This window comes from Erpetoichthys calabaricus, chromosome 15, assembly GCF_900747795.2.
Source record: "Erpetoichthys calabaricus chromosome 15, fErpCal1.3, whole genome shotgun sequence".
Taxonomy (NCBI): domain Eukaryota; kingdom Metazoa; phylum Chordata; class Cladistia; order Polypteriformes; family Polypteridae; genus Erpetoichthys; species Erpetoichthys calabaricus.
Window position 1 is genome coordinate 77,709,495 of NC_041408.2, and position 21,911 is coordinate 77,731,405.

Below are 21,911 nucleotides of genomic sequence, written 5' to 3' on the forward strand. Positions count from 1 at the left end.
GTACAAGCTGGATCACCCTCTAGGAAGGGCGCCACATGGCCGTAGCGCCATAACTGACACTCCCTCACAACGCAGGTAATGTGCCTCATTCGGGACTCCACGAGCAACTGCTCATTCGACACAAAGTCAAACCACACACTGTTCTGGAGAGACACAGTAGAAAAGGAGTCCAGTCTCCATCTCAAGTCACTGGATAGCGGCCATGTTTTGCAACCATATAGTTAGACAGGAAGCACCAGGACTCTAAAGACTTGGACCTTTGTCATTTTGCATAGCTATCAGGAGCGCCACACACCTTTTCCAGCGACGTCATGGCCCCCCCCATGCTCTCCCATGAATGTCATTGCCGAGGTAAGTAAACCTCTCGACAAGGTCGACACTCTCTCTGCAGACAGACACACTGCTGATGACTGTGACCTCTTTTAATGACCTTAACGTGACAGCCAAAATATTGGTTGTACTAGAAATTGATTCGTAAATCCTTAAAACCTATTCATTTTGAATAAAGTCAATTTAAGTAATAAAAAATACACCCCAAGAATGGATGGAGCAGCAGTTCATTACAGTGTAATTGCAGATACACCCATAGAATTTCCATCCATCCATCCATCCATTTTCCAACCCACTGAATCCGAACACAGGGTCATGGGGGTCTGCTGGAGCCAATCCCAGCCAACACAGGGCACAAGGCAGGGAACCAGTCCCGGACAGGGTGCCAACCCACCGCAGGACACACACAAACACACCCACACACCAAGCACACACTACGGCCAATTTAGAATTTCCAGAGTTGCTTATTTTGCTTCATCAGTACACACTCAAGCCCATTTTTGGTATACCTTCATCCATATGGGACCACGTTGGGATCACAATCAATGTTTTTTACACATCCTTGGGATAAAGGTAGAAAAAGTCCTCTAAGAATGTGCATAGAAATTTATGACTTAAATTTAATTCCCTATAATGAGAAGGCAGCAGTATCTACCATACCACTATGTGGCAGAGTGAGCATATTATTTATAAGATAGCATAATATCCTCAATGCAGACTGAGAATGAAATTAAGGATTCAATTATAAAATCTTGAATATTAATTAGGGTGTAAGGGTTCCTTTCCAAATGTTTTAGGAATATGTGGTAATATGCAGTAGGTGGTGGTGCTACTAATGGCATATGGCTATATAATACCAGCACACTGCTACCTTCTTTTATGTGGTGCTCTTCTTATTTATAGGATTCATATGAAAGTGCTATGTACATGGAGCAAGTGGTACTGGGGAGGTTAAAATTTAGGTAAAGAGCTGGATGTGAAAAGGTCCATGCAATGATTTTTTTTTTAAAGTTCTGGGAACAAAGTCACACTTTTACAGATAGTGTGGGCACTTGTCCCCAATTATGCCTATGATACTGACACACAGAGAGAGCTTATTTTGGCTGTGTGTCAAGTTTCTTCTAAAAAGCTTTCATGAACAAAACAAATCCACCATGTTATAGGCTACTCTCCTTCTGTTACAGGTAGCTGCTATGATTTGCAGACATCAAACAGCAATCAGTTTCTTTCAACTTCTTTTATCCCTTAATTTTTAAACCTAAAAGGCACGGATGTTTTCCCTCTGTGTGTGAGGGAGAGAACGAATATGTGTGCAAGATTTCAAGTAATTGCTCATTGGGGTTTGGCGGCAGTACACATGACATCACTTCCTAAATTCCAAGAGAACATTATCATATGTACGGCCGGCTGTAGCTGAACACACACAGCTTAGAAAGTAATTCATGAAAAACAAATGATGTTTCTGTTACTAAATGGTGTTGAGTCCATCTTCTCTAGTTTCTTAGAAGAACTGCCATTCAATAAACTGAAAGATCTTACGATGAAATTGTTTTACTAATAGCTTTCCCTTCATTTACATGGTAGGTGCAAATTTGATTTATTTTGGCAGGATGCCTCCATTTCCAGTATATTGGAATCAATAAACTATTTGCCATGCTACATGACCAAACAATGAGAAAATAAGCAGTTACTGAAAAGCACATCTAAAAATACTATAAAGATTTTTGTTGACACGGCAGTTACCACATGATTTTTACTCAGGCTAAAACCACACAAGGACCTCATTTAAGAACATTTTCTTTCATTGTATTTAATGGTTGGTATCATTCCTTTTGCTGGTTCTTGTTCACTCTCATGAATCGAGGTCACTCTGTCCTAAATCCTCTAGACTTCCAGCAAGTCTGTGTTCTGCTGTCACCCAACTCAAGAATCAGCCAGGAAAATGGAAACTCTGGCTTTACAAAGTCAATGACAATATCAAATTATGATCAAATATTACAGCCACCTATCCTAAACATTAGGACTTGTTGTTTATCCAGTAGGAGAAGAATTATGGGGACACTAGTGTCAACAGAATGGCACAGGACAAAGTAAGGAACAAGAGAGCGAGAGAGAAACCACACTAGTGAGACAAGTGCACACACACCATTGTTGAAAGACATGTGCTGCCAGGGAGTTGTAGGCGTTATAGGTGCATGGAGTGTCCCAGTAGAAATTTCACTAAAAGGCAATGGAGAGTGGCTCCAGAAAACGTAGTACTTACTATTTGGCTGACACCAAGGCACCTTACAACATTTGAGAGTTGGTTACATTTCTTTTGTTATTCTAGTTGGAACACAGGCAGATGAAGTGACTTGCTGCTACCTCAGCAGGTACCACTTGCATTATATGCAAACACACCTAGAGAGTGTTCCACAAATACAAGAAACTAAACCAAGAGACAAGAATCAGAAAGATTCCTGCAGATATAAATGTTCAACTCTTAACAGTGGAGTATAATATGTTTGAGTTAAACTGAGTTCCTAACACTAGCATTGTAAGTGCACATAGCACCATGAACAAAAGAGTTCTTAAATCTGTTGCTCTTAAGTGTTAGGAATTTAAATCTAAACTTTCATGTAAATAACTTCAAAACAAAGGATGGCGGCTATCCGGCAGAATCAAATTCCTTGTAAATTGCTTGTGATGAAACTCACAGTTAGACAAGTGGAGAACGTCAGTCATTTTATTACAGATTTGGCAATGTGATTAAGAAAGATTTCATTCTTAAAAAATAGGGGGCTCTTCCCCCTGCTCGTTTTACTCACCAACCCCTGTGCGGGCCCTACGCGCTAGTCATTTCCTGGATCTGCCGCTTGCGACGAATCATGCTGTGCTTTTGGATAAACACGAATATCAGCTCTGTTTTTAATATCTCCATCTTTCGAAACTATTATTGCTGACAATTTGTCACTTATTGGTTTATTATATATGTGAACGTGACCTTTTGGATTCATATAGAAATCCAAGAAAACTTCTCTTGTTTGTGTTTTTCAGATAAATTTTGTGTAAACTGCAATACCTTTGGATGTATGGATTTGTATGCATTATTGGCTTTAGAATTTCTGATACGTCTGATCGTTTAACTCTTTCGATTCTATGTTGCATCGCTTCTCTGTGATCATAAATATAAACCTGACCGTATTGTGGTTTCTTTGAAATTAAACTTGTAGTAGCTTTAATTGTTGCCGGACTACAGATTCTTATGGAGCATGGTCCTGAATCGTGTAAATCTACTTTTTGAGCATGGAATGACGTGAATGCAAACAGATTATTGTAGATTCGGATATTTTGCCTGTAGTATTTGTGGATATCATCCTCTTTTATTTCTCGCGGATACGCCTCTTCATTGGGAAGAAACAATACTTTTCCTTGATAGCAACACGAATTAGACGATCTACAAGTCTCCGACTTAAACTTTAAAGCCGAACAATATCTACATACTTCTGTCATATCACCTATGACCATATATTCTATCTCTTTTTGCTGTTCCGTTATTTCACTGAGTAATAATTTCCGTTTGTTAGCGCTAATGCGATCTTTACTATCAGTTTTTTGAGACTTTTGAATTTTAGTACTTTCATTATGTCTAACCTGCGCAGCATGTGTATTGCGCCAACATTTTTGAACCTCTTTACGACGTTCTACTTTGTCTTCTACTCTTTATCTTTTCTTCTTCTACTGTTTGTCCTTTATTTCTGCCCCCGCTTGGACCTGTTAGGTTTTCAATTCATCTCTTGACACAAAGTCTCGTCTCACGGGACTTGAAATTATCTCTCTGAAAAAGTCTCGTCTCGTCTCTCTGAAAAGTCTCATCTCATCCCAAGATTTTTATATATAATAGAGATATATTTCACACTTATCATATAAAAGCAATAGATTCAATAAGAGACTTATAAAAGAGTGACATTAATGTCTGTATCTACTTTTAAAATATTAAGTGTCCTTAGAAATTATAGTCATTTGTGCTTCTTCCTACTAGATAGATAGATAGATAGATACTTTATTAATCCCAAGGGGAAATTCACATACTCCAGCAAAAGCATATTAATAAAAAAAATATTAAAGAGTGATAACAATGCAGGTATACAGACAGACAATAACTTTGAATAATGTTAACGTTTACCCCCCCGGGTGGTATTGAAAAGTCGCATAGTGTGGGAGAGGAATGATCTCCTCAGTCTGTCAGTGGAGCAGGACGGTGACAGCAGTCTTTCGCTGAAGCTGCTCCTCTGTCTGGAGATGATCCTGTTTAGTGGATGCAGTGGCTTCTCCATGATTGACAGGAGCCTGCTCAGTGCCCGTCGCTCTGCCACAGATGTCAAACTGTCTAGCTCCATGCTTACAATAGAGCCTGCCTTCCTCACCAGAAGAAATCAATCAACACTTAGATCAAGGGTCAGCCTATTAATATTTTCTGTTCACTGTGCAGACATCAATTAACTACTGAATGGCAAGTGTTATAGTCATTATTATTAGGATTCATTTTCTAAATCCAATTTCAGGGTCACGGTGAGCCAGAGGCTAGCCCAGCAGCATCCACCAGCATGAAGTAAGTAAACATTGACGGTCCATCATAGACCTCATTCTTGCACTCACCCGATCTTTCTCACACCAGTTCACCCAGTATTTATCAGTTAATTTACCACACAGGAAAACCCACACAAACAGAAGAAGAACATGCAAACTTCATACATGCGGTTACTGCACTGGGAGTGAAACTGAGGGCTCTTCAGCTGTCATTCACCATAATGAATTTTGAGCCTAAATTTAATTTGTAACATTGCCCAATTCTCTGCTACTTTGTGTGATATCAGCAAGCTGACAATTAAGTTTAGTGAGCACTAGTAGATAAAAAAAGGTTAAAGGGAAAGGTCAGTACTACAAAAAAATCATATGAGAAAAGTTTACAGTGGTGATCTTAGAAGAGTGTTTTGAATCTGCAAGTTGGATAAGGAAGTGACAGTTATTCAAACCTTTTAATGCATTGTGTCAATTACCTGTGGGACACAACCTCTAAGGACGTGCCATTGGAAAAATGAAGTGATATCCTAACAATGGGTGTCCAAAATGGCGGTGATCTTTATAATACAAAAAAGCAATGAAAATGCACCAAAAAAATTGAACAACTAGTAGAGGGAAATGATAGAATGAAAAAGTAACATCAGAAAGTACACATATTGCTTCAAAAAAAAACCCCAAAACATGTGTAAGATCATACAAATCAGTTGTGGAAGACTGGGGGTACCACAGAGCCGCAAACCTCATGACGCACAAAATCACAGGTTAAAATACAGGATAGTTATTATCCACAATACCTTCCAATCAAGACAATCACAACAACAACCAGGATTTCTGTTCTTTCTCTAACTCCTCTCCAGACTCCGACTTCCTCCCTAAAGTGTTGTCCTCTTTCTCCCGACTTCAACTTTCCGAACGAGGTCAAGCGGCTCCTTTTATCTCTGACCCAGGAGTACTTCCGGTGCCACAGCATAGCCTGATGGAAGTAACTTCCGGGTCGATTGGAAGTTCTGCAAAGCAGGGAGTACAACTCCTTGTAGCATCGAGTGGCACCCACAGATCCCAGCAGGGCTGTCTCACTGCACTACAATTCCCATGATTCATGGTGAGTATCGGAATTGGTTGCGAAGCCCAGGGATGCTGCCATCTAGTGTGTTGGAGGGGCCTATAGTTTTGAAACAAAGCCTCTCTCGATTGATCTATAATAGAAAGGAACCAATCTCGGCTTGGACGTCTTTCCATGTGTGTGATCCTTAACACAGTTGAAAAAACACACATATATAACAGAAACCCAATCATAACCCTTGTCTGTCTGTCACATAAATCATGCGTACTCACTGCTACTTTATTTCTGTCAATTTTCATTTACTCATGATTCTTTAATTCCAGTATAATTGTTTCAGTTTAATCTTAGCCTTTTTTCTTTTTGTAAAGCCTCTTCAATTTAACATTTTTTGGCTACATTTTTATTTTGTCTTTCTTGCATGTCTTTGTTCTGTTCCCTCCTAATACAATCTAGTTTAAATATCTGTTGCCAGAAATTCATTTCGCTTAGAAATTTAAAGAGTTAATTAGTCATGACTTCAGCACAATTTGGAATGCATTTCATGCCTGTTCACCTAAAAACTGGTTATTGGGCCATAACTCAAAGTCTAAAACCAATGTCTTTACTTCCGCATACGTGTGAGGAAAAACCAGATGTCTCCTTGTGTGCTTACCAACTTATAGAGAGCTTGTCCTACATTAAATCCTGATATGGCACAGCTCAGGGCCGCAAAGCAATTTAGGGCATATGTAGCACATGCTGCTTTAGAAAGGCAAAGAGCATTATTAAAGAACTCAGCCATTCTGCACAGTCCCTTCTTTGCTGTGGCAAGCTTTACAGGGCAACTAGCCATCACACTCCCAGGTCATAAGGCTTCTCAAATGTTTCTGATATACATGAACATGCTTGATGTGTTTTCTTTATATCTGTCTATTATTGTATTCATTGTCTGCTGTTTGTACCACACATTTGCTAGTCTGTGGAAGACATGCAAATAAGAACCTAATTGTACTGTGCACACATGGCCAGCAACTTTAATTTGAATTTGGACTTGATAAGACAAAACAAAGACTTTAACAATGTTAATATTATATACATTAGTTTAAAAAGCGTTATCAATTTGGAAACACTATGTTACTGTATTTTGACAATGGATTGCCAATAATGCCAGGATCAGTTTGTGAAGAAGCAAATTACTCACCAAGTGACGTGGCGTTGCAGTGTCTGTTGTGTGCCATGGTGCAGGTGATGATGGACTGCCTGCTACATTTTGCTCTTCATCAGCACTTTCTTTTCTTAGTAAAACCTGTAAGAAAAAGCAACATTAACATACATGTATACAATTGTAAAACTGTTCAGATGTGTCAGATTAATAGCTAGCAATGATCTTTGATTTCGACAATAGCTTACTTGGCATAAATTATATTCATTTAAAACTTAATCTATTATATTGTCAGTATATTTGATTATATTCCCATTCATTTCTCAACCTGCTAAATTTAATTCAGGGCTGTTCAGAGCCAACTCCTGCCATAGCAGCATCAGTTAAGACAGAAACCAACCCAGACAGCGTGCTAGTCCATGGCAGGACTTACTCACTTGTACACCCATACTCACTTATCCCAGGCCAATACAGAGTCACCGATTAACTCTGCATATAGTAAAGTTAATAGGAAACTGCAATCTGCATGAAAATACTACTGTATTAAATCTACTGTATAAAAAAGCTACTCTGTGTGTGTCTGTGCGTGTGTGTGTGTGTGTGTGTGTGTCTGCTCCCTCTGAGCTGTCTGATTGGTCAGCTTGGTTTTGGTCTCTTTGGTCAGTTTTGCTTTGGTTATTTAGTCAGATTTTGACAGATTGTGGCAGGAAGCACCAGACAGAAGAAGTTAAGACATAGGAGGATACTGAGGAAAGTAGTGCAGTAGGAAGGAACGCTGAGAGTCGCCTTTAAAGATGGGTTTTTTCATACCGGATAACGGGGGCCCATCTTTCGGACAGGAGGTGAGCAAGGTGCCTCAAAATGACAGAGTCTGAGTAGCAGGCTTTATGGGAACACGATTGAGAGAGGAAGCACCAGGCAAGACAGGTTGAGACACAAGAGGATACTGCAGAAAGGCATATGAGGAATGGTGAGGGTACATGTAAGGCAAGAGATATCAAATTCTAAATATTTTTTACGTTTATTCTATTACCTGCCTTTGACAGGTAACGAAGATAATTCAATAATAATAGCCCTTGAAGCTGCCAAGATTTTGCACCTGCTCTACCTGTGTGACCTCTAGCTATATGGCTGGTCATCAACCAATGTTGAGTCACTCCTGTACACAATGAGAAAATTCAGTGGAGACATCTCAGCAGAATTGAGAACAACATACCAGATTATCACCAGGGTGGAAAAGAAGTAGGTGTGACTGATGGACTTACCATCTGCTGGAGAAAGTCGAAAGAAAGAAATGGAAAAGATTGTGAAAAATGAAGACCTGAAAACTACAGTGGAGTGATTATGGGAGAAAGCAGCCACAGTGGTACCAATAGAAATCAGACTCTGTGCGTAGTTCCCAGAGACCTTAAGAAAGACCTGAGAACACTAGACAACAGTAACACCAAGCCAGCTGCAGAAGGGAGCTCTACTAGATATCCTGTACAAAAAGCTCTCCAGACTCTGAAGTACTGGGTTAGAACTTGAATTAAAGAGTCATCAAAACATCTCTTAGAACTTCTGGAGGACAGAGACAACTGGGGAATAATGGTAATAATCATAAATATAATAATAAGTGGGCGGCACTGTGGCACAGTGGTAGTGCTGCTGCCTTGTAGTAAGGAGACCAAGGGTTCACTTCTTGGGACCTCTTTGTGTGGAGTTTGCATGTTCTCCCTGTGTCTGCATGGGTTTCCTCCCACAGTCCAAAGACATGCAGGTTAGGTGGATTGGCGATTCTAAATTGGCCCTAATGTGTGTGCTTGGTGTGTGGGTGTGTTTGTGTGTGTCCTGCGGTGGGTTGGCACCCTGCCCGGGATTGGTTCCTGCCTTGTGCCCTGTGTTGGCTGGGATTGGCTCCAGCAGACCCCCATGACCCTGTGTTCGGATTCAGCGGGTTGGAAAATGGATGGGTGGATGGATAATAATAAGTGGGCGGCACTGTGGCACAGTGGTAGTGCTGCTGCCTTGCAGTAAGGAGACCAAGGGTTCACTTCTTGGGTCCTCTCTGTGTGGAGTTTGCATGTTCTCCCCGTGTCTGCATGGGTTTCCTCCCACAGTCCAAAGACATGCAGGTTAGGTGCATTGGCGATCCTAAATTGGCCCTAATGTGTGTTTGGTGTGTGTGTGTGTGTGTGCACCCTGCGGTGGGCTGGCGCCCTGCCCGGGATTGGTTCCTGCCTTGAGTCCTGTGTTGGCTGGGATTGGCTCCAGCAGACCCCTGTGACCCTGTGTTTGGATTCAGCAGGTTGGAAAATGGATGGATGGATGGATAATAATAAGTGGGCGGCACTGTGGCACAGTGGTAGTGCTGCTGCCTTGCAGTAAGGAGACCAAGGGTTCACTTCTTGGGTCCTCTCTGTGTGGAGTTTGCATGTTCTCCCCGTGTCTGCATGGGTTTCCTCCCACAGTCCAAAGACATGCAGGTTAGGTGCATTGGCGATCCTAAATTGGCCCTAATGTGTGTTTGGTGTGTGTGTGTGTGCACCCTGCGGTGGGCTGGCGCCCTGCCCGGGATTGGTTCCTGCCTTGAGTCCTGTGTTGGCTGGGATTGGCTCCAGCAGACCCCTGTGACCCTGTGTTTGGATTCAGCAGGTTGGAAAATGGATGGATGGGTGGATAATAATAAGTTTGTATCATTCAATAAAATCATGTTTTTAAGGAGTGGAATGATACAGTCAAAAGCATTTAAGCCTGCGTCCCCTATCAGATGTAACAAATTATTTTTGTCAATTTCTTTTTAAAATCTTACATTTTGTTCTTGGTGGAAGGAGAATGGTTTAAATCTGGGAAACTGCAAAGGTCAACTGATCTGTCTTGCATTTTAGCACTGGTTAAGCTGATTGATTTAAAAGCATTTTAACTTTCTTTTCTATGTGTTCTTTAAATCATATTCTCATCTAGTTTGTAATGTTTCTTGTAATGATATTCTTTTCTGAAAGACACTTTATAAGTAAAGATTGACTGGTTGTTTGAATGAGACATAGTGGAGCAGTGATTTTGCCTCGCAGCTCCAGAAGATCTCTGCCTGGCTGTCATCTGTGCGAGATGCTTATTCTCCCTCTATGTCAATGTCTGTGTTTTCTCTTGGTACTGCAGCTTTCTCCACACATATACAGTATACGTATTATGATACACTGTATACATTGTGAAGGGAAGCCCAGGTAGCAACAGGCCAGCTAGGAGCGAGGGTACAAATCACAAGTTAGGAGTCAAACGGCAGAGAACAGCCTCATAGAAAATTTTCACAGGAGTGAGACCCACACTGCCAGCATCTCTGAATGCCAGCTGGTGCCCCAGAATTGAAACCAGCAAGGGGACCAGAGCATGTGGGAAAGAGTGGCATGCTACAAAGAAGATAGAAGCACTTCCCCAAAAAAGCAGATTGCGGGCCAAATAGCATACAGTATGAATACCCATTAGCCTGAATTAGAGAGTGAGAGGAACCCTGAAGATATGGCAGAAGGCTCCTAGAGAGCACATGCATCAGTAATGCTGTAATATAGCATGCGCCTTCTTTTTAGGGGAACTAAATAAAGTGTAATGAAGGGATATTGCAGGCCACTAGATGGAATTAGTAGTCTGATACCTCTGTACAGTAGTCAAAGAAAAGTTGGAAGCTGAGGCCTGTGTTTTTGTGGCATATAAAGGGCAAGAGAGTCAACTATTTTAGCACCGCTTAGCTGTTAGCTAAACCAATGAGCCTGATAAACTGAAATGTCACCTCTTGTTTGTCAAGTTTTTTATTTTCTTATAAGACTATTTGCAAGGCTCAGTGGGTGTTCAAGCTGAAACTGATTTAATAATGATTCCTGTTTTTTTAATAGGATATTTTTTTGTTTTTTGTTAGTTTTGCATTGGATACGTTAAAGAATTTAATGGGACAAGGTGGCGCAGTTGCATTGCATAGGGACAATTAATTAACATTCGAGATCAAATTTCCAAAAGTCAGTATATTTACTATTGAAAAACTGCTTTTATTGAATGTTTTCAGAATTCTTATAAATTATATATTTTATACTTGTGATGGCCAGCCCTGACACAGACAGGCGTAGGACACGGGTTCAAAGCACACAAAAGTTTTATTTTCTTTTCCCTTGTGGGAAATGTCTTCCCCGCCTCCCATAAGCACATCAACACAGCTGAAGCACAAAACAAACACAATACTTTTACTTTTCTTCTTCTTTTCCTGCTTCACTCCTCCCGACAAGCTTCGTCAGCCTCCTCCCGATTGTGGCTCCCGGAGTAGTGGCTGCTGGCTCCTTTTATAACCCACCCGGAAGTGCTCCAGGTGCTTGATGACCAATTTCCAGCAGCACTCCTGGGTGTGGTGGAAGAGCTGCTCTGTAGGGCTCAGCAGCAGCAACAGCACCCCCTGGCAGCGCCCACGGATCCTAACAGGGCTGCACCAAACTCCAACTCCCATGGAGCCCTGTGGGAGTCCTAGGCACTGCTACAACCCAGGGGGCCTGCCATCTAGTGTTCTGGGGGAGGTACTGTCCTGAACAGGCTTGCTCCAAACAAGGGAGAGGTGTCCTGCCCAGGCAAGGGCCCCGGCCGTCCACCGAATACTATATTGAGTTATTGACATAACTAGCTAGGCTACACGGCTATGACGGTTTGAAATCTATGAAATCAGCATAGGCATCAGCGTTGTTTGCAGTGCAGCATCTATTGGAATGTATTTTGTAATGCATGTAGTAATGAAATGCATTGCATTTGTGATTTCAACAGATTGCACATTACAAACATTTGTAGTAATAAAATGCATAACTACAAATGTTTGTGATGAGCCATCTGTTGGAATGAAAAATGCAATACAGTAATCCCTCGCTATATCGCACTTCACCTTTCGCGGCTTCACTCCATCGCGGATTTTATATGTAAGCATATTTAAATATATATCGCGGATTTTTTGCTGGTTCGCGGATTTCTGCGGACAATGGGTCTTTTAATTTCTGGTACATACTTCCTCAGTTGGTTTGCCCAGTTGATTTCATACAAAGGACGCTATTGGCAGATGGCTGAGAAGCTACCCAACTTACTTTTCTCTCTCTCTCTCTCTTGCGCTGACTTTCTCTGATCCTGACGTAGGGGGATTGAGCAGGGGGGCTGTTTGCACACCTAGACGATACGGACGCTCATCTAAAAATGCTGAAAGATTATCTTCACGTTGCTACCTTCTGTGCAGCTGCTTCCTGAAGCGACATGCTGCACGGTGCTTCGCATACTTAAAAGCTCGAAGGGCACGTATTGATTTTTGATTGAAAAACAAACTCTGTCTCTCTCTATCTCTCTCTCTCTCTCTCTCTTTCTCTGCTCCTGACGGAGGGGGGTGTGAGCTGCCGCCTTCAACAGCTTTGTACCGGCGGTGCTTCGCATACTTAAAAGCCAAACAACCCTATTGATTTGTTTGCTTTTCTCTATCTCTCTGACAGTCACTGCTCCTGACGCGCACTTCTTTGAAGAGGAAGATATGTTTGCATTCTTTTAATTGTGAGATGGAACTGTCATCTCTGTCTTGTCATGGAGCACAGTTTAAACTTTTGAAAAAGAGACAAATGTTTGTTTGCAGTGTTTGAATAACGTTCCTGTCTCTCTACAACCTCCTGTGTTTCTGCGCAAATCTGTGACCCAAGCATGACAATATAAAAATAACCATATAAACATATGGTTTCTACTTCGCGGATTTTCTTATTTCGCGGGTGGCTCTGGAATGCAACCCCCGCGATGGAGGAGGGATTACTGTACATATGTTTCTGTTATTTGTCATTTGGTATGGAATTTGTAACAGCAGTGTTAATGTTTGTGACGTACAATCTGTTGGAATGGCAAATGCAATACATTTTATTGCTATAAATGGTTGTGATGTGCTATCTGTGGGAATGATAGACTTACAAACTGGCAGGACATGCAGATACACGTGAACCTAAGATAAGTGGAAAATGTTTAATCTTTGGACTAAATCAATACTTTCATTCAAATTTATGAGAAACCTGTTAGAAATTTGTTACCTATTAAATCCTTGGTGGAAGGAGCTAGTGTACATTAAAGATGGTGTGATAAGTACACTTTCCATTTTGGGGATGTCACACTAGGAATAAATAATTTTTGGGTTACAGTATGGTAGGCACTTTGGCTCAGCACCAGTTTATTCATCCAGCAATTCATTTTTGAATCCACTTCACTGTCTGCGGGGGCATATGCAAGCAAGCATTTAATTTTACATGGTACTTGTACACATGACAATAAAAAACTGAATTGAATTGAACTCAGGTCTCATGGAGCCATAATTTACACAAACTGGATGCTGGCCATAACAGGACACAGCTACTCACAGAAATCTAATTTAGAATCGGCCCTTTAACAAAATAAACAATTTGTAAATGCCAGAAGGAAACCTACACGGTCATGGAGAAATATGAAAATAACGCATATACAGAAACCAGGCAGAGATTTGAATCCAGAACTCTAGAGTTAATCTTGACATTTGTATGTCTGTGACAAATTAAACCTTTTTACTTCTGATTTTATTGTTGGTTAGATATTTAGTAAATGAATCTGAAAAAAGACTGTTTTTGACTGTTTTCAAACTTTTACATTTATGTATGTATTTTTGGTCAAACATGAATATAAAAAAATATTTTGGGATGCTTCAGGCAAATTTAGCATTCTAGTTGTGGCACAAGAAGAGACTTTTTGAAGAAGTGATTTTAAAGAGATTTGTACTCACTGGAGTAGCATAGTGGTTAGCATTGTGAAATGTGCTACACTGACCTGGTCACTGTCCATCTGAAGTTTGGCTTATCCACCCTGTCTCTGTGTGGGTTATTCTCTGGAATCTCTGGATATTTCTAATTGGTGATCCTGAAATGATCCCTTTGGGGGTGAGTTAATGTGGGTGAGTATGTCATTATATACTGTAAGTAAACCAGTAGCCTGTCCAGGGTTGGTGCCATCCTTTTTCTAATGTTGCTGGGATCATTACAACTCCGCAAAAAATGTAAAATGGGATAAAGCGAGTTCAGTAACTAAAGACATGGATAGATGTTTCAGTTTTTACAGTATCATTGGCTGCTGTTATATCTAATTTGTTTGAAAACTGCATGGCTAATTGAAGACAGGATTAGAGTTCATTTGGGACTTTTTAAATGAATTACAACTCTTGTAAACGAGACAAAAAGTTTAAAATCAGTCATGTGTGTATATATTGTTGTGTACAAAGGTGTTTACTGTGGCATTAAACAGAGCTGTATTAGGAATTGGGGACTGATGACTGTCTGATAAATTGACAAAATGTTTATTCCAGTAAGGTTTGGGAAAAGACATAAGTTGAAGTGTTTAATAACATCCATCCATCCATCCATTATCCAACCCCCTATATCCTAACACAGGGTCACGGGGGTCTGCCGGAGCCAATCCCAGCCATCACAGGGCATCCCGGGCAGGGCCCCAGTCCACCACAGGGCACAAGCACACACTAGGGCCAATTTAGGATCGCCAGTCCACCAAACCTGCATGTCTTTGGACTGTGGGAGGAAACCCACGCAGACACGGGGAGAACATGCAAACTCCACGCAGGGATAACCCGGGAAGTGAACCCCCAGGTCTCAATTATTTAAAATTGAAATAAATTCAGGGTGAATGAAGAGAGCAGTGGCAGTATCCTGTCATATATCAAAGCTTGTAATACTAATAAAAATAATTCCTTAAATTTATATAGTGCTTTTCTCACTACTCAAAGCACTTTTCATAGTGAATGGGGAGCCACTTCAACCACCACTAATGTGTAGCATCCACCGAGATGATGCAAAGGTAGCCATTTTTGTGCTACCACACTCACCACACATTAGCTGTTAGATGGTAAGAGAGAGATCGCCAGTTAGAGACAGGGGATGATTAGGAGGCCAGAATAATTAGGCAGTGGTGGGCAATTTAACCTGGACATTGGGATACACTCTGCTCCTTAAGAGGGATGTCTGGTAATCTTTTGTAACTACAGAGAGTGAGGACCTCACCTTTAATGTCTCATCCAGATGATGGCACCATTTTTACAGAACAGTGTCCCCATCACTGCACTGGGGCATTAGGCATTTCATTCAATGGGGTAAGCATCCAAAGGATCCTAATTTCAAAAAACTGGCAACATTAATATTATTTTAATAAATACACAAGCTCTAGTGTATATAATGCCATTATATAGAATGTGTTGTGTATTATTAAAAAAAAAGTCCATGTTTTCTGAAAATGGAACACTGGAAAGGTAAATGACTTGGTTGGGGTCACAGGTACTCTGTGCTTTATACTCCAGCACTTATAACTATTAAATAACACGGTAGTAGCTTTTATAGTTAGCCCTATTCTAAAGTAATATAAATGTACAGCCTTCAGCAACACAGCTCTTTACAGAGACTTCCAAAGTGCCATAACATAAGTCAGTGGTGGAAAATAAAGACACATTTTACATAGCTTTTTATGGTGAATGGTGAACACCAACCTAAGAGACTTTACTGTAGACGCAATTATTTGCACATTTTAACTGGGTGGGTACTGGAAGGGAAATCGGCTTACGCGGGGTCAAATAGGCAGTTAGTACTGGGGAACCAACCTGCAACATAGCTGTATACAGTCTTAAAGCCTTAATCACTAAATCAAACTGAATAATTCAAGAATTTAATGTATAATAATTCTGCTAAATCCAGTCATCAATTCTTCTCCTTCAGACTCCCTAAATACAACCCAGTGGCACAGGGGGGCCAGTATGTACTATCATCTTGGAAACATCAGGAGCAAGGCAGGACTCAGCTCTGGAAGAGCTACCAGTAGATTGCACAACACACTCAAGTCCATTTATATTTGGACAAGTAGGCAGATATCCCAAAATGTATGCGGGAGGAAACCCACGTGGAGTTAGAGAGCAGGAAAAGTCCACAGAGATGATAAGCGGACTGGGATTCAAATCGAAGCCACTGGTACCATAAAGCAGCAGCGTCGGCCAATGTGCCACATTAAGCTAAGCTCAGAATTTTAGAAAAGAATGCTTGTATAGGTACACTGAAATAATGAATTGCAGTTAGATAGACTATAATTGGAATTTTAATAAATTTCGACTTCAAATTATTTATATATGGCCATATATCAAAATCCAAAAAAATATTTAAAGTGCTTACTAACTGGATAATGTTTATTACACAAATAATACGTGTCAGAATATTAATTTTTAATTTAACCTGCTACTTACTGTTATTATCACTCTTATTCTAAATCTTTCCTTTAGATTTTATTTAATTATATTACATTTTTACATATTATTAAATTAGAGAATCTCAGACACTTTAATGGTGATGAAATAAAACTGTAGGAATTAAAGAAAAAAATTATGTGCTGGACACTTTGACTATCTTGTTCTTTTCCCTTTCTCCATCTTTTTAATAAAATAAGCTTAGCTTCTGGCTGTTATTATGTAGTTTGATCATTTTGTCAAGTAATTTGACAGTTTTGTCATGTTTTCACTTTTCCTAAAGTCCCAGGCTGAGTTTATCACTGACAAGATATGAAACGCTTTGCTCAAATTCCCCAGCATTGTCATTGATATACCCTTGTATTAAATGCCTTACACTAAACTGAAAACATTCAAGTATATTATTTGTTTTGGAAAGCAAAAATAGAAATTATGGAATAAAGTTCCAGATAAGCATATTTGAAGCCAAAAAAAAAATCTAAAGACTTATTTAAAGGAATAATGCGTTTAACATGATGCACACTTCACGTGTAAATGGTTTTGTTTAAACGAAATGTTCTGGCAAAGCAAAGGGAAATTATAAAGTAGGATGAAAAATTAGCGGAAGCCTGACCAGTATAGCTAAGACAAACATAGACAGTCTTAATGTAATCCATTGCAAATGCTCCAACAGTGGCAGTTTTGTTTTTCTGTACGTGTAGCATTTTTATCACTAAAAATTACTAAAGCTAATGAAGTTGATATATGAAAAGTGATAAAAAAAAATAACAATGAAGTAGACAGTACTACAAAAAATAATAATATGTATATTTCTTTTTTTCTGTTTAATGAATTCATTTTCAACATGCTTAACCTCTTAGGAAAAAGCTGAAGTGTATAAAACTTTGCCTGTCCAGACAGCAAATGAATGTCCCACATGTGGTCTGAGTAATGTGTTTTCTAACAGTGAACTGAACCATAAAGGTTCTTCAGGGACTAGATAATGGAATAATGGGAAGCTGTTGCAAAGAATCCTTTTTTTTTCTCTTGCAGTGTAATTTCACAATATCGTAGTCGTAAGTATAGTTCTGTTGATCTTGGTTAAATGAAAGATGGCCAGATTTTCCCTGACGACAGCGAAAACGAATAAGCAGGTCAAGTAAATTGATGAACGGATAGATAGCGATAAAATCCTGCTTTGCCCTTTATTTTTCACATTCTGAACAAATAGTCAAAAATTTGCACATCTGGATAAAATCTCGCATTAAAATTAATAGTATGGTAAACTTTCATGTTGACGCTTTATGCCATGTTATTATAAAGCTGTTAATTAACATGCAATGCACACAATTCCTAGACAAGTTATTGTTTTCTGTTTTTGTATATACTGTATGTGTGTTTTTGTGTCTGTAAATATATACATCTAATGTATGTACATATGTGTGTGTCTAAATATGTGTTATTAGTCTCTCTCTGTATCTATCTACCATTTTATTTTCTTCTTTTCGTTTGTGATATAGCAGCTTTTACTGCAGACATGACCACGTGATGAACGTTTTACCTGCCCAGGGTTGTTTCCTGCCTGGAATTTGTATCCCTTGTGACCCCAAATTTGATTAAGAGAATTGGAGGATGTTATGTATCTTTGCTGGATCTTGTTGTTTCTTCAAAAATCACTATTACTTCATTATTATAAAATTACAGGTTTTTACAACCTTTAATTATGTTTAAGACCTAATGAGAAAATGAAAAGACTGTAGTCACGACTATTAGATTATCTAATAAACAGATTAGTGAACAGATCAATATCTTGAGCTTCTCTTCAAGAAGCAAAAATCACATTCCCCAGAGGCAAGAATAATCAAAATCCATTGTAAGAAGTAACTAAATGTAGTTTGATGGGCTGTAGGCTTAACAAAATAGACAAACATAGTAAAATGTGAATGGATTTCAGTTGCATGGCCACCCTCCTTGCTTTTCCACCTTCAATGAATTTACTGTTAACATGTCATGATGCCTTCTAGAAGATACTGAAATCGTTTCTGGGCAATGTCCTGAACAGACTCTATACATGGACATTTCACCTCAGTTCTCTACGTTGTTGTTTTTCTTCTTTCTTTTTCTTACCACTCAAATGGTTGCAAGTTCTACCTTATATGTAAAGCAGCACAAATCTTATCCGAGTCAGCTGAAAAATTGGTAAGTTAATGTTACATTTCCCAAATGTCATATTTTGCTGCTACAAAGTTCCTAATATCCGGTGGTTGAATCCTGTGCCCCGTTGTCGTCCTTATGGAGTTTATACATTCTCCCTGTGTCTGCGTAGGCCCAGTGTGACCGTGAGTATGAATGTGTACTGGGATATACTGGCATTTTGTGTCTGCCATGCATCCAGTGCTCCCATAGTGGGCTGTAGCTTCCCACAACCAATTGGAATATGAGGGCTAGATCATTTTATTTGATATTTTGCGAAAATAATTAACTATAGGGCAACATCCAGTACACCTATATAAAGATATATGAAAAAGGGTATATGCGATAGACAGCTACATATTGAAGACACTATAAAATAGCAAATCTGTAATGTCTACCTATGTAAAACAGAAGTGAAAAACTATTAACAACTAATGTTTCAGATGTAAAATGGGCTATGATAGATATATGAGTAAAGAGCTACATTAAACAGTTCATTTGCAAGCCCAATTCTACCAAATTTGCAAAGCTCTGTTATAATTCATTGTTGCCCTCTTAATTGACAAATTTTGCTTCCTTTACCTAAAATATTTGCAACATCCACAGTTAGCTGTCAATGCAGAATATAAATGCTTTCATTAGTTTATAAATAAAGAAATTATTGCTTGGTGCTAAATTTTACTACTACTGTTAAACATTTGAACATAGGTTAAAGCATTGTTTTCTGATAAGAATGCTCTATATGAATATGTTTGAGTTGAATTGCTATTTCAAATTTTATTAATATTTTTGTGTCTTCATTCAAAATATAAGCAAAATTAAAATACAGTTGTGAAGTTACACAAAGTAGGAATGATATAAAACTGTCTCTTGTAAACATCAAATTAGAAAGACAACAAAGGAAAACCAAGTACCTTAAACTGGGAATTTGGCTTATTTTCACAGCTCACTCCAACAATCCTTGGTAAAACTCTGCAGGCGTTATTGTTATTATTAATGTTCTCTGGTTTAGTGATGGTCATCTTTGGGCTACTGGCCACTTTATCCACTGCTTTCTCAAGCCCACTAGAGATGGTAATTTTTCTGATGGAGCGGGAGGATGTTGCCTGAGCTGCGCCATTACTGTTCTCATGGTCTTCCTCCGAGATCTCCTCCTGGCTCCTGTCCACCTGCAGTAGTCTGTTGGCCACAGGTGAAAAGTGTGAGGTCTCGGTGTGCAGTTCTCTGTTCCCCAGATATAAAGGAATTTTCTCATTCAGGTTGTGCCGTAAATTACAGTTGTCCAGTTCAGGATCTGGTAAGAACGTGTTTGTAAACTCAGTACATTTGGACACTGTCGGGACAGAAAGTTTAGTCCCAATGGTGAAAGGTTGAATCTTCCTAACAAAGCTCTCTGACATAGTTCACAGAATTGCAGTCCAGCCTGTAATTATTCAGTAAAGGAGATTAAAAAAAAATGGCTATTGAATATCCACAAAACAACAAAAAAAAAATGCCTATTTAGCTGTCAACTTTTCTGGTCATATTTAAGAGGCAAAGCACACATGAAAGCATCGCTTCTCGGGATTCTTGAGAACGTATGCGGTCCCAAATACGACGCAGCAGCACACCGAGGTGAGAGGCAGCCGTAGAAAGGCTTCTCCTGAGAATCTGAGCACCAGAGCCTGCTAATTTGCTACTAAGCAGCCTGATAAGAAGGGAGCGGAGTAGGAGGAAAAGAGCTGGCATGCTTCCCAACTGTTCAGTGTATATGAAAAAAAAAAATGTCCAGAGCAGTGAAGTCACCACTGTCTGTCAGAGCATGTGCAAATGACTGAAGGAAGGGAGGTTGTAAACTTTGGCTGTCAAAACTTCCTCCCTCTTTGCTCCAGAAATATGCATAGATAAGAAGAAAGAAACTGAGCCTGTAATACACTCCAGCCCGGATCTCCTCAATCCGAAAAAGCTTTGGAATGAGGTAATGCTTTGAACATAAACAACTTACGCCAGCTCTCAGCCTTACCTCTCTCCTCTCGAGCGTCCTTTTATTTGCTTGGTCAAGGCTCTCTTTTTTAAAAGTAAAACAGGAGGGAAAAGCGGCACACTGAAGCTGCTGGATGTGACACGCAGAAGTACACTGGATTTGGGGAAAATGGTTTAAAAACCTAACAGTCCTTCAGCTGCTCAAAAAGATTACAGAAAAGTTTTTCATTTGCCAAATGCTGCCTTATAAAGCCACTGACATCCAGGATTCCAAATCAAGATGCTTAATGAAGTCAGCTTGTGCTCTTTCCAAAGCTCTCACTGCCGCAGCTTCAGCTGTGAACTGAAGCTCCAAAGCCCTTTGGTGGATTGTTTTAAAAGCCAGCCCTCGGCAGCAGACAAATGTTCAGCACAACTGATATGTTTGACCTCCGAACCTTTGTGGATCACAACACCTTGAGGTCTGCTCAGGCGACGAGGGACTGAGCAAGTGGTCTGGTTTTTGGCAGGATGGGGGGCAGGGGCGGAGGCAGAAGGAAAAAGAAGTTGGACAACAGAGATGACAAAAGTGGAATTTAATTCCTCGAGAAGCTGCTGAGCTGAAAAACAGCCTGCCTTTTACAAGTGCAACAACTGGCCCTCGCTTTCCTTTTCCATTTAACTATTTCATGACTATCAAATTATTGGTACTCCTAAGGACCAATACTCAATTATTGAATGACAAAAGAAAGGGTTTACAAAACATTTATGTTTATATCACAGGGCAAACATGCAGAAATACATTTGAGATTGAAAGATGAAAGGTGCTACTGTATATGATAGATAGATAGATAGATAGATAGATAGATAGATAGATAGATAGATAGATAGATAGATAGATAGATAGATAGATAGATAGATAGATAGATAGATAAGGCACAGTGTAATAGATAGATAGATAGATGGGGTGAAAGGCACTATATGATAGATAGATAGATGGGATGAAAAGCACTATATGATAAGATAGATAGATAGATAGATAGATAGATAGATAGATAGATAGATAGATAGATAGATAGATAGATAGATAGATAGATAGATAGATAGATAGATAGATAGAAACTTGTTTTAGAAAGAAATTTAAACTACAACACATGACAGATAAAGTTAAGTACACATTAATGAGAGATGCTATGTTTGGGATAGAGAATGATTTTCATAAAAGCTGTCCAAGTGAACAAGTGGCATATAAAATTAGTAAATGGGTTCAGGGGCAACTGGGCGACAGTCAACTCGGCGAAAGACAATTCGGCGAAGAAACAACTTGGCGAAATACAACTCGCCGACATCCTTTACCAGTTAGGTAATACAGCAGTTAGGTTCAAAGAGGTTTTTTAATTATATTTAAATGACAATGTGAT

General features: G+C 39.6%; 1 protein-coding gene across 7 annotated transcripts in view; it reads right to left on the reverse strand.

Annotated features, from left to right (window-relative positions):
• The window catches only part of LOC114666113 (spectrin beta chain, non-erythrocytic 1), a 521,913-nt gene extending 501,910 nt beyond the window's left edge, over positions 1 to 20,003 (reverse strand). For all 7 annotated transcript variants that reach the window (XR_007933536.1, XM_051919168.1, XM_051919167.1 and 4 more), the window contains exons 1-2: positions 19,464 to 20,003; positions 7,137 to 7,241 (exon numbers count right to left, since the gene is read on the reverse strand). Coding sequence is in view for 6 of the 7 variants with exons in the window: in XM_051919168.1 (XP_051775128.1) it covers positions 7,137 to 7,241; positions 19,464 to 19,949 (591 nt within the window). In the remaining variant the exon portion in view is untranslated. The remainder of the gene's footprint in view (positions 1 to 7,136; positions 7,242 to 19,463) is intronic.
• Positions 20,004 to 21,911: the final 1,908 nt, after the last annotated feature.